Here is a 12,611-nt window from a genome sequence, read left to right as displayed (position 1 = left end):
TCAGCACAGAGCCCAACGGGGGGCTCGAACTCACAAACCGTGAGATCATGACCTGAGCCAAAGTCGGACGCTTAACCGACTGAGCCACCCAGGTGCCCTGGCCTGATAGAGAATTTAAAGTAATGATCACAAAGATACTCCCTAACTGTGAGAAAAGAGTGGCTAACATCAGTGAGACTGTTAAAAAAGAACAGTTCAGAGATGAAGAACACAAAAATTGAAATTAAAAATATACGAGGTGGAATAAATAGCAGTCTAGTGGAAGCAGAGGAATGAAATCGTGACCTAGAGGATAGAGTAATGGAAAGTAATCAAGCTGAGTAGGTGAGAGAAAAAAATTTTGCAAAATGAAAATAGACTTACGGAACTCCTCAGTGACTCTAAAAGCATAATAACATTCCTATTATGGTGATACCAGAAGAAGAGAGAAAGAAGGGGGTAGAAAATTTATTTGAAGAAATAATAGCTGAAAACTTCCTGAATCTGGGGAAGGAAACAGAAATCCAGATCTAGGAGGCACAGAGAAACCCCGACTTAACCCAAGGATGTCCACATTAAGACACATAGTAAAGTGGCAAGAAGTAGTGATAAAGAATTTAAAAGCAGCAAGAGAAGACAGTTATGTGCAAGGGAAACCCTATAGGTTCTCAATGGATTTTTCAGCAGAAAATTTGCAGGTCAGAAAGGAGTGGCACGATACATTCAAAGTGCCGAATGGGAAAAATCTGCAGCCAAGAATACTTTACTAGCAAGTCTCTCATTCAGAATAGGATAGATAAAGAGTTTCCCAGACAAACAAAAGTTAAAGGAGTTAAAGACCATTAAACCAACCCTACAAGAAATGTTAAATGGGACTCTGAGCAGAAAGGAAAGGCCATAAGTAAAAGTAAGAAAAGTAGGAAGCATAAAAGCAGTAAAAATAAGTCTATCTGTAAAAATCAGTCAAGGGACTCATAAAATAAAAGGGTGTAAGGTATGACACCATATTCCTAAAATGGGATGAGGAGAGGAGTAAGGAATAGGATCAAACTTCAGCGACCATCCACTTTATATAGACTGCTATATGCAGAAGCTGTTATATTAAACTTAATCGTAACCACAAATTGTAAACCAGTAATAGATATGCAAAACATAAAGAGAAAGGAATCCATCTGTATTGCCAAAGAAAGAAAACTGTGAGAGAAGAGAGCAAGGGTAAAAAGGAATAGAGAGAACTACAAAAACATCCACAAAGCAAGTAACAAAATGACAATAAGTATATACCTGACAATAATTACTTTGAATGTAAGTGGACTAAATGCTCCACTCAAAAGACAGAGTAACAGAATGAATAAAAAAAGAAGACCAATTTGTATGCTGCCAAGAAGAGAGTCATTTCAGGCCTAAAGACACCTGCAGATGGAAAGTGAAGGAGTGGAGAAGCATTTATCATGCAAATAGATGTCAGAAGAAAGCAGGTGTAGCAATACTTATGTCAAATTAAATAGACTTTAAAACAAAAAGACTGTAACAAGAGACAAAGAAGGGCACTATATAACAATAAAGGGGACAATCCAACAAGAAGATATAACAATTGTAAATATTTATGCATCCAGTATGGGAGCACCCAAATACATGAAACAGGTAATAAACATAAAGGCACTAATCAATAGTAACACTATGATAGTAGGGTACATTAACACCCTACTTACAACAATGGACAGATCATTGAAACAAAATCAGTAAGGACACAGTGGCTTTGAATGAAACATTGGACCAGATGGATTTAACAGATCTATGCAGAACATTCTATCCTAAAAGAGCAGAATACACATTCTTTTCAGGTACGCATGGAACATTCTCTGGAAAAGATCACATATTAGGCCACAAAACAAGTCTCAACAAATTCAGAAAGATCAAAGTCATACCATGCATCCCTTTGGACTACAACATAATCAAACTAAAAATTAGCCATCAGGAAAAAACTGGAAAGAGCACAAATACATGCAGCTCAAATAACATGGTACCACTAAACAATGAATGGGTCAACCAAAGAATCAAAGAAGTAATAAAAAAGTACACAGAAACAAATGAAAATGAAAGCACAACAGTCCAAAATCTTTGGGATGCAGCAAAAGAGGTTCTAAGAGGGAAGTTTAATACCAATACAGATCTTCCTCAAGAAGCAAGAAAAATCTCAAACAACCTAACCTTACACCTAAAGGAGTTAGAAAAAGAACAAACAAAAAACCCCAAACCAGCAGAAGATTAGATTAGATAATAAGATTAGAACAGAAATTGGGGCGCCTGGGTGGCTCTGTCGGTTAAGCGTCCGACTTCAGCTCAGGTCATGATCTCACGGTTCGTGGGTTCGAGCCCCGCGTTGGGCTCTGTGCTGACAGCTCAGAGCCTGGAGCCTGTTTCAGATTCTGTGTTTCCCTCTCACTCTGCCCCTCCCCCACTCGCACTCTGTCTCTCTGTCTCAAAAATAAATAAACATTAAAAAAATTAAAAACAAAAAAGATTAGAACAGAAATAAATGATACAGAAACTAAAAAAACAGTAGAACAGATCAATGAAACCAGGAGCTGGTCCTTTGAAAAGATCAACAAAATTGTAAATTTCTAGCCAGATTCATTAAAAAAAGAAGAAAAAAGAGGACTCCAGCAAAATCAGAAATGAAAAAGGAGAAATAACAACCAACACCACAGAAATACAAAGAATTATAAGAGAATATTACAAAAAATTATATGCCAACAAACTTGTCAACCAAAAGAAGTGAATAAACTCCTACAAACATATAACCTCCAGAAATGGAATTGGGAAGAAACAGAAAATTTGAACCAACTGATTATAAGCAATTCAATTGAATTGAATCAGTAATCAGAAAACTCTTAAACAAAAGCCCAGGACCAGATGGTTTCACAGGCACATTCTACTAAACATTTAAAGAGAGTTAGTATCTATTCTTCTCAAACTTTTCCCAAAAATAGAAGAGGAAGAAGAAGGAAAACTTCCAAATTCATTCTGTAAGGCCAGTATTACTTTGGTACCAAAACCAGATAAAGATACTACCAAAAAAATATATAGGCCAGTATCTCCGATGAACATACATGTAAAAATTCTCAATAAAATATTAGCAAACCAAATCCCACAATACATTAAAAAAATTATTCACCCCAGTCAGGTAGGATTTATTCCAGAGATGCAAGGGTGGTTCAATATTTGCAAATCAATCAACGTGATATATTACATTAGTAAGAGGAAGGTTAAAAACCACATGATCATTTCAGTAGGCGCAAAGTACAACATCCATTTGTGATAAAAACCCTCAACAAAGTAGGTTTTGAAGGAGCATACATCACCATAATGAAGGCCCTGTATGAAAAACCCACAGGGAAAAACAGAGCTTTTCTGCCAAGGTTAGTGGACAAGGATGTCCACTCACAGCTTATTCAGCATAGTATTTGCAGATCCTAGCTGCAGCAATCACACAACAAAAAGAAATAAAAGGCATCCACATCAGCAAGGAAGAAGTAAAGCTTTTACTATTTTCAGATGGCATGACACTATATATATAAAATGGAGATTTCACCAAAACACTACTAGAACTGATAATGGAATTCAGTAAAGTTGAAAGATACAAAATGTGCAGAAATCTGTTGTATTTCTATACACTAATGAAGCAGCAAAAAGAAAAATTAAGAAAATCCCATTTACAAATGCACCAAAAATAATAAAATACTTAGGAATAAGCATAACCAAGGGGTGAAAGACCCATACTCTGAAAACTATAAACATTGATGAAAGAAATTGAAGGCGACACAAAGAAATGGAAAGACATTCCATGCTCTTGGATTGGAAGAACAAATACTGTTTTTTCTTAATATTTATGTATTTATTTTGAGAGAGAGAGTATGTACACATACATGTGCAGAGAGAGAGAGAGAATCCCAGGCAGACTCTGTGCTGACACAGGGTTTGATCCCCCAAACTGAGATCATGACTTGAGCTGATATCAAGAGTCGGATGCTTTAACGGACTGGAGCCACCCAGGCGCCCCAGAACAAATCTTGTTAAAATGTCCATACTACCCCATACAATCTACAGGTTTAATGCAATTCCTATCAATATACCAACAGAATTTTTCACAGAACTAGAACAAACAGGCCTCACATTTGTATGGAACCATAAAAGACCCTGAATAGCCAAAGCAATCTTGAAATAGAAAAATAAAGTTGGAGATAATCACAGTTCCAGATTTCATGCTATACTACAAAGCTGTAGTAATCAAAAGAGTATGGTACTGATGCAAAAACAGACACACAGATCAATGGAACAGCATAGAAAGCTCAGAAATACACCCACGACTGTATGGTCAATTCCTTGACAAAGGAGGCAAAACTATGCAATGGGAAAAAGACAGTCCCTTTAGCAAATAGTGTAGGGAAAACTGTAGGTATATGCAAAAGAATGAAACTAGATCACTTTCTTAACCATGCATGAAAATAAACTCAAAATGGATCAAGGACCTAAATGTGAGACCTGAAACCATAAAGATCCTAGAAGAGAGCATAATTTCTCTTACATTGGCCATAGCAACATCTTTCTAGATAGGTCTCCTGAGACAAGAGAAACAAAAGTAAAAATAAGCTACTGGGACTACATCCGAATAAAAACTTTTTGTTTTTTATTGTTTCAAAGGAAACAACCAACAAAACTGATAGACAACATACTGAATGAGAGAAGATATTTGCAAATGACATCTGTTAAAGGGTTAGTATCCAAAATATATAAAGAACTTACACAACTCAACAGCAAAAAAACAAACCAAACAAACAAAAACCCCACAAATAATCCAATTTAAAAATAGGCAGAAGACATGAACAGACATATCTCTGAAGACATACAGATGGCCAATAGGCACATGAAAAGATGCTCAGTATCACTCATCATCAGAGAGATGCAAATCAGAACCACAGGATTTCATCTCACACCTGTCAGAATGGCTAAAATCAAACACAAGAAACAACAAGTGTTGGTGAGGATGTGGAGATAAAGGACCTCTCTTGCACTGTTGGTGGGAATGTACACTGTACAGCCACTGTAGAAAACAGTATGGAGGTTCCTTGGAAAATTAAAAATAGAATTACCTTATAATCCAGTAATCCCATTACTGAGTTTTTGCCTAAGGAGTACGAAAACACTAATTCAAAGGGATGTATGCATCCCTGTGTTCACTGCAGCAGTATTTAAGCAGCTAAATTATTGAAGCAGTCCCAAGTGTCCTTTGATAGATGAGTGGATAAAGAAGTGGTATGTGTGTGTGTGTGTATGTGTGTGTGTACACACACAATGTTGTCCAGCCAGAAAAAGAATGAAATCCTGCCATTTGCAACAACATGATGCATCTAGATCATGATGGATCTAGAGTATAATGCTAAGCGAAATATGTCAGAGAAAGAACAAATACCATATAATTTCACTCATAATGTGGAATTTAAAAAACAGAACAAGTGAACAAAGGGGGAAAAAAAGAGACAAGCCAAAAAACTAGACTCTTATCTGTAGAGAACAAGCAGATGGTTATCAGAGTGGAGGTGGGTGGGAGTATAGGTGAAATAGGTAAAGGAAATTAAGAGTTCACTTATCTTGATGAGCAACTGAGTAATATATGGAATTGCTGAATCACTTTATTGTACACCTGAAACTAATATAACATTGTATGTTATACTAAAAAAAAGTACTAGTCATAAAAGATGAATAATTGGACCTCACTGGAATAGAAAAAATTCTTCATAAAAAGACAGCAGTAAGAAGGTGAAAACGCAGCCACAGACTGGGAGAAAATAATGCAGTGTGTATATATATTCAACAACGGTCTCATACCCAGAGTATATAAAGAACTTCTGCATTATCAGCACGGAAGAGAAAACTCTGTGGCTCAGCAGTTACACTCCTGAGCATATCCCAAGGGAAGTGAGTGTATATAATTTCCAAAACACATGCATATACTTTATTTTTAATAACCAATAATTCAAAACATGTATAAAGCAGTAATAATGACATAAATGATAATTTAAAATAAAAAGATGGCAAGAAACAATATTAGGAAATAAAAAGTAAAACTATGAATATAGTAGAAATGTCAACATTAAAAACTCTCAGGAAATTTGATAAAATAGTTTATTGAAAAGTATAACTAACCAAAGCTGACTCTTGTGGCTCAAACAGGACACATCTGTAGGCTGTAAGTTTAAAACCACTGCATTAATAATGAAGTTTAAGTATCCAGCAGAGTGTCTGGAATGTAAGTAAAATATGCACTGAATGAATGCCAGTACTATATTAACTGGGTTGCTTACAACTAAGGTAAGTCTTTAGCTAATAATTATTTACAGTTTATCTCATTGAAAGCAATAAATACAAATGAAGATTTTAAGATCTTCAAATGCGTAAGAGTCATTAAATTTACTTTGATTGAGGGCACCTGGGTGGCGTTGTGGATTAAGTGTCCAACTTCAGCTCAGGTCACGATCTCACGGTTTGTGAGTTTGAGCCCTGTGTCGGGCTTTGTGCTGACAGCTCGGATCCTGAAGCCTGCTTTAGATTTTGTGTCTCCTTCTCCCTCTGACCCTGCCCTGATCGTGCTCTGTCTCTCTCTGTCTCAAGAAACGTTAAAAAATAATAATAAATAAATGTTAAAAAAAAAAATAAATTTACTGTGATTGGTAGAAAACAACAAGGCCTCATTAAGAAGCCTTTGTATGTAGTGATGTGCGTGTATATATATGTGTGTGTATGTGCATGCATATATATACACATATGTATACACATATACATACACATATACATGACTATTTATTACATATAGTGACTAAATAGTTATAAGATTTATAAAAGAAAAGTATCACTGTTTCCAGAACTTTTTCATTACCTTAAACAGCAGCTTCCTCCACCTTTACCCCTGATTCCTGGTAATCTCTACTCTAATTTCTATGAATTTGCCTGGTTTAGGTAGCTCATATAAATGGAATCATATAATATCTGTCCTTTTGTGTCTGGCTTATTTCACTTAGTATAATATTTCTGAGGTTCATCCATGTTGCAGTATCAGAATTTCATTCCTTTTTAAGGATGAATAACATTCCATCACGTGTATATACCATGTTTTATCCATTCATCTGTTGGTGGACAGTGGGTTGTTTTCACCATTTGGCTATTGTGAATAATGCTGCTATGAACATTGGTGTGCAAGTATCTGTTTGAGTCGCGGCTTTCAATTCTTTTGGGTACATTCTTACTAATTGAATTGCTGGATTATATGGTAATTCTTTTTTAAATTTTGGAGAAGTCACCAAACTGTTTTCCACAGCAGCTGTGCCATTTTATATTCCCATCAGCAGTATTTGAGATTTTTCTTATCATTTGTCATATGCCCTCTAAACTAGTGTTTCTTTTGTATTGAGAGATAAAGAGAAATTTTTAAAAGCAAACTCAAATCTTGTAATGGAATTCTGTTTTACTCTGTAGGTATATGGAGCTGCCATCCAGTTTTATGAACCTTATTCTCGGGAACTTCTGACAGAGAAACAGCTTATGCAGCTGGGCCTCTTGACCCCCGTGGAGAGAAAAGTAGTCTCCAAATCCATCAATTCAAACAAATGCATTTGTTTACTCTCACACTGGCCTTTTTTTGAAGCTTTTAGAAAATTTCTCATGTTTATCTACAAACTTTCTGTGTCTGGACCACATCCTCTTCCCATTGAAAAGTATGTATGATGATTAGAAAGATGTCTGGTAGAAAAGCTGGTTGTATATGTGTACATTTCATTGTTTACCTGACTTAAGCAAAAAAGTTGAAAGGGAAGAAGAGTCACAGTCACCTTACTTTTTACTTGTTCCCTTCTACACCTGAGTCATTGATTTTAAAACTGAGGAGTGGTAGTTAGAATGATCAAATAATAATCTTTTGAAGATTCAGCTGAGGAGGAACTCATTATACAGTGTATTGTCTGTGTTCTTCCTATTTATTCTCTAATAACGAAGAGAAAAATAACTATTGACACACACACACACACACACACACACACACACACACACACCCACACACCCACACACACCCAAACCATATAAATGGCATTCCAGGTTCTAACTATAAAGCATCTCAAAACTGATATAGAAATTAAGAAATTAAGAAGGGTGAGTTAATTGATGCCAGAAGTGAGGTTTGGGTTTTAGTATTGAGACACTGTCCTTATTTTCCACTTGATTTGTAATTCCCTTTGTCATGGAAATCTGTTGTAAGCAAGAAAAATATATGTGGAGCCGCTGCCTTTTAAAAACCACATCTTGGGGCGCCTGACCGGCTCAGTTGGTAGAGCATCCTACTCTTGATCTGGGGGTCACGGGTTCAAGACCCACACTGAGTGTAGAGATTATTTTAAAAAAAACAACATCTTTTCAGACTTCTAGTGGCACACGGCTTTTGTTGATTGTAGTGAATACTTTATTTATCCTCCTAACAAACCTGGGCATGTTCAGAGCTTGGTGGAAATGTATTATAGTGTGCATAAACATGGATTTTTCATACAATTTCAGAAATTTCACATTACAGCAGAAAGAATATCAGCGAAGGATACTAGGTAGTAGAAGGGTAGGGCAGTTCTCTATAGGTTTTAAAATAATGCTGCTCAAAAAGCATCTTAAGAAAGTAGTAAAGTACTGTGCTTAAACTTACCACAATTTGGTGTAGAAATATGGGTTCAGCTTTTATGCTGTACTCTTGGAATGCCAAACTAATAGTTCATAGTTCTAGGTTTAACTTTTAGCTTTCAGATTAACTTAAAATTGTTTGAAATAAAACTTAATGTTAGGGACAAGTTAGCATCCTTTTGAAAAATTGAGGTTCTATGAATAGTTTGAGGAAATAAAATCAGGGTATGTGATCAATATTTTTTTCTCAGTTGCATGTTAGTGGCTCCTAAGAGCTCAAAGCTTTGAAGAAACTTAAGCATTATTTGTAGGTGGAGAAATAGAGAGGCAAGTGGTTTGCTCAGAGTTATAGTAAAAGAACTATATTGATTAAATTACTATTTAATTAATATTAATTACTTATTAGGATTAAATTGTATTGTATCACAATTGCTCACCGTACTGGCACTGGTATCAGAACAATAAAAATAAGCTTCTTTCATGAAAAGTATATTTGTGTTACTCTTATTTTCCTTGCAATATTAAGGTATATTAATATGGACTTTTAATCAGGAAATACATTGTACATTTCAGAAGTTTAGTGAGATGAGTACATTTATTTGCGCTAAGGATATTTATTTAGCATAAGTTTTAGGTCAGTGGCTTTGTCAGATCTAGGATGATGTATCTAATAATATATTTAGTATACTTAGAATTTGTTAAAATCTAAGCATTTTAGAAAAGTAATTATGATCTGTATTTCACCTTTTTTTTCAGGCATATTTCACACTTCATGCAAAACATCCCTTTTCCTTCAGCACAAAGACCAAGAATCCTTGTACAGGTAATCAGAACAAGTCCATTGGAGGAAGATCTGCATTATGTTCATTCTCGTCATTGCAGAGTCAATTCTGTGGCCCCTTGAGTTTGAGGCAGAGCAACATGTGTTCATAAAGGCCTGGAATCTCCTGTATTTTATATTTTATCTGGGTGCACACAATTGGCATAATTATAATCTTTGATTCATGACATTATCACCATTGGCCTGTGCATGCCATTTATGTAGCTGATTTTAATAATGTAATTAAAATAGAGCAACTAATAAATATTAATTAAAGTGATTTGTGGTTGGAGGGAAAAAGTGAAATAGTCTGTAGTGGTCTTCACATTTTCTATGTTAAATGACCAGTTTCTTTTTATTTCCAATCAGTGGCAGACCTATATAAGTATACAGCTTGTTCCATTTGCACCTTACCATGTGAGACCAGTGTAGACATGAACATGTCTGTACCCTGTCCAGAGACATGAGTCCTCTGATCACGTACTTGGATGTGGGAGCAGCGTCTTATTGCCATAAAAGCTTCTAAATGGCTTGCTCTCCATTTATATACTATCTTTTCCTGGGCCAACAACAGTTTGCAGACTGACACTTTGAGTATCGTTGATATGTAGAGGCAAGCTATTGTAAAATTTTTTCTAAGATGTTATCAACTTTATGTGTGATATGGTAGCATTAAGTCAAATATTGTTGATCTTGAATGTACTTCAGTTCAGCAAGTATATACTTCAGTTCAGAAAGTATTAATATATAGTAATCAAGCCAAATGCTTACCAGTCTGTAGAGTAAATAAACTTCAAGCTTTTAAAAAGCAATTATTCCATAATTTAAAGATAACTATTATAAATAATTAACTGAATCCAAATTCAGTTGAATTAACCATTTAATTTAAAAGACCTAAAATAATACCTCTGAGTAAATACAGCTATTGTTTAATAGCTTACTACATTTCCAAAACTATGTCAGTCTGCCTATTAAACTATTTTCTGTTTTACCTGATGTAAATATTTAGGTTTCAAGATTGGCTTGATTAATTCATCTTTTTTTTTTTTTTTTTAAGCTTTCAGTCCATGATGCATTAATATTATCACAGCCAGTTTCTACACCTTTACCATTAAGGTAATTATTAATGGTATCTAAAATGATATATTCATTCACTTGGAGCAGAATGCTTGAAAATATTTTAATAAAGTTAAGTGTTATCTTTTACATTAGTATAGCCTTCATATTTCTATCTTTGATAGCTGGGTGGATGGTGGGCCATTCACCATTTTAAAAATGGAATATTTAAGAGAGTTGCAAGATTGGGTGTGGGGAATACCTCCCTCTTCCCCGTCCCCTCTATCCAGTTTGTAGCTAAATATTCAAAGTGAACTGATTTTATCCTCCCCAAATGTCTCAAATCTCTTATGTTCTGTTTATCTGCATCAAAAGTCCAGGATAGCATGATCTCTCACCTGGACAACTTCATTATTAACCTTTTAACTGGTATCCTTCTGTTCTTCCTTCATTTCTTTATCCACACTGCAGCCAGGTATTCTTTTGAGAATGTAAATATAATTTGTGTCATTTCTATTTTGACATAATTTTTTGACCCTTCCCTACTATGCTTTAGTCACAATAGGTGTATTTCAATTGCAGACACGGTAGCTTTTTCTTGCCTCATTGCCTTTGCATGTGTTGGCTTCTCCCCAACCCCACCTCCAAATGGTAGTTCTTTGGGAAAATCTTCCCTGATAAACTCTCCTCTCATTACTAAAGGTTGAGACTGAAACATTGTTAGACTAGCTCAATAAATTTGCTACTTCTCAGTGATAACTACATCAGGACTTGAAATTAACATTAGACTCTCAGTCTGTTAATATTTAGGAAATAGTTTATAAGCAAATCTTAACATATTTTAGCAAAATAGTTCATCATCTTTTTTTCTTTTCTCCTAGTGGAGCCAACTTTAGCACCTTGTTAATGAATCTGGGTCCTGAGAATTGTGCAACACTGCTGCTCTTTGTTTTACTTGAGAGTAAGATTCTGCTACATTCTCTTAGGCCAGCTGTGTTGACTGGAGTAGCTGAAGCTGTTGTAGCTGTAAGTATAGAATTTTCCTTATAGTACAGGATTACTGGTGGGACATTTTTACTCTAAAGGGAAATTTCCTTCAATGAAAGCAACTTTGAAATTACCAGTAAAAGTTTAACATAAATACAATAGAGCGGCAAAGAGAAATAGTAAGTATAAAGAAAGAAAGTGATTTCTGTTTGAGACAAAATTTTAATTTCTGATTTTTCATATATTTGAGTGGTTCAGAGAATCTATATGATTATAGAATAGTAAACTTGTGAATGAAGCTTATTGTATTAAATGAGAGGGTGTGATCAATTTCATCTGCCCCAAAATTATGCAAATGAATTGCACATTTAATTACTCTCAGTTTTAACTTTTAATCACTGTGAGCCAATAACATAGGAAATTCTAAGTGATTGTGAAATAGGATAATGTACTAATGCTTAGCTATTAGGTAAAACATAAATAAAATTAAATTGAGTCCTCTGTGTTTTGATGGCTTCCCATTACAATTAAAGGTCTGATCATATAGGCTTTATAGATCATAGTGTAGAATTTTGGGTGTTCCATTTCTCCAAATTTATTTTCCATCACATATTTAATTTAAAATAGTTGACTGTCCTGTCTTCCATTTTAAGGATGTAACTCTCATGGAATAAATACCTAGTCTCTTTATTATCCTTGTGTCCTCAGCACTTACCACAGCTAAATAACAAAGAATAAGCATCCAATAAACACCTGTTAAATCGGCAAATGAGGTATGTCTCTGAGACCTTAATCTGGTCAGAGAAATGCTACTAGGACTGAAAAACATAGTAACCATGTGAGATAGTTTATAGGGGGCATATATCCTCATTGCATATTAATTTTCCAAACCTCCACAGTTGCATATGAAAGCAAAAGCCATTATAACATGAAAATATTTGTTAATAAACTGACCAGTTTTATGAAGTTCCCACTGCTTCTCATAAAACATTAGTGTTTATTTACGTTCCTTTGTCAGAATCTTTGTGGCCCAGTCTCTTGATTGATTTCAGCA

The 12,611-nt window shown here is 35.0% G+C and overlaps 1 protein-coding gene across 7 annotated transcripts in view; it reads left to right on the top strand.

Annotated features, from left to right (window-relative positions):
• The window catches only part of DENND4C (DENN domain containing 4C), a 121,374-nt gene that overhangs the window by 49,831 nt on the left and 58,932 nt on the right, over positions 1-12,611 (top strand). For 6 of the 7 annotated variants that reach the window (XM_027047141.2, XM_027047140.2, XM_027047144.2 and 3 more), the window contains 4 exons: positions 7,513-7,751; positions 9,451-9,517; positions 10,572-10,630; positions 11,452-11,596. In XM_027047141.2, coding sequence (XP_026902942.1) covers positions 7,513-7,751; positions 9,451-9,517; positions 10,572-10,630; positions 11,452-11,596 — 510 coding nt within the window. Of the gene's footprint in view, positions 1-2,401; positions 4,756-7,512; positions 7,752-9,450; positions 9,518-10,571; positions 10,631-11,451; positions 11,597-12,611 lie in introns of those variants that run through there. The other variant, XM_053205048.1, reaches the window with a different exon arrangement.

This window comes from Acinonyx jubatus, chromosome D4, assembly GCF_027475565.1.
Source record: "Acinonyx jubatus isolate Ajub_Pintada_27869175 chromosome D4, VMU_Ajub_asm_v1.0, whole genome shotgun sequence".
Classification (NCBI taxonomy): domain Eukaryota; kingdom Metazoa; phylum Chordata; class Mammalia; order Carnivora; family Felidae; genus Acinonyx; species Acinonyx jubatus.
The sequence above is the reverse complement of the archived record's forward strand: the minus strand, read 5'-3'. Positions and strand labels throughout refer to the sequence as shown.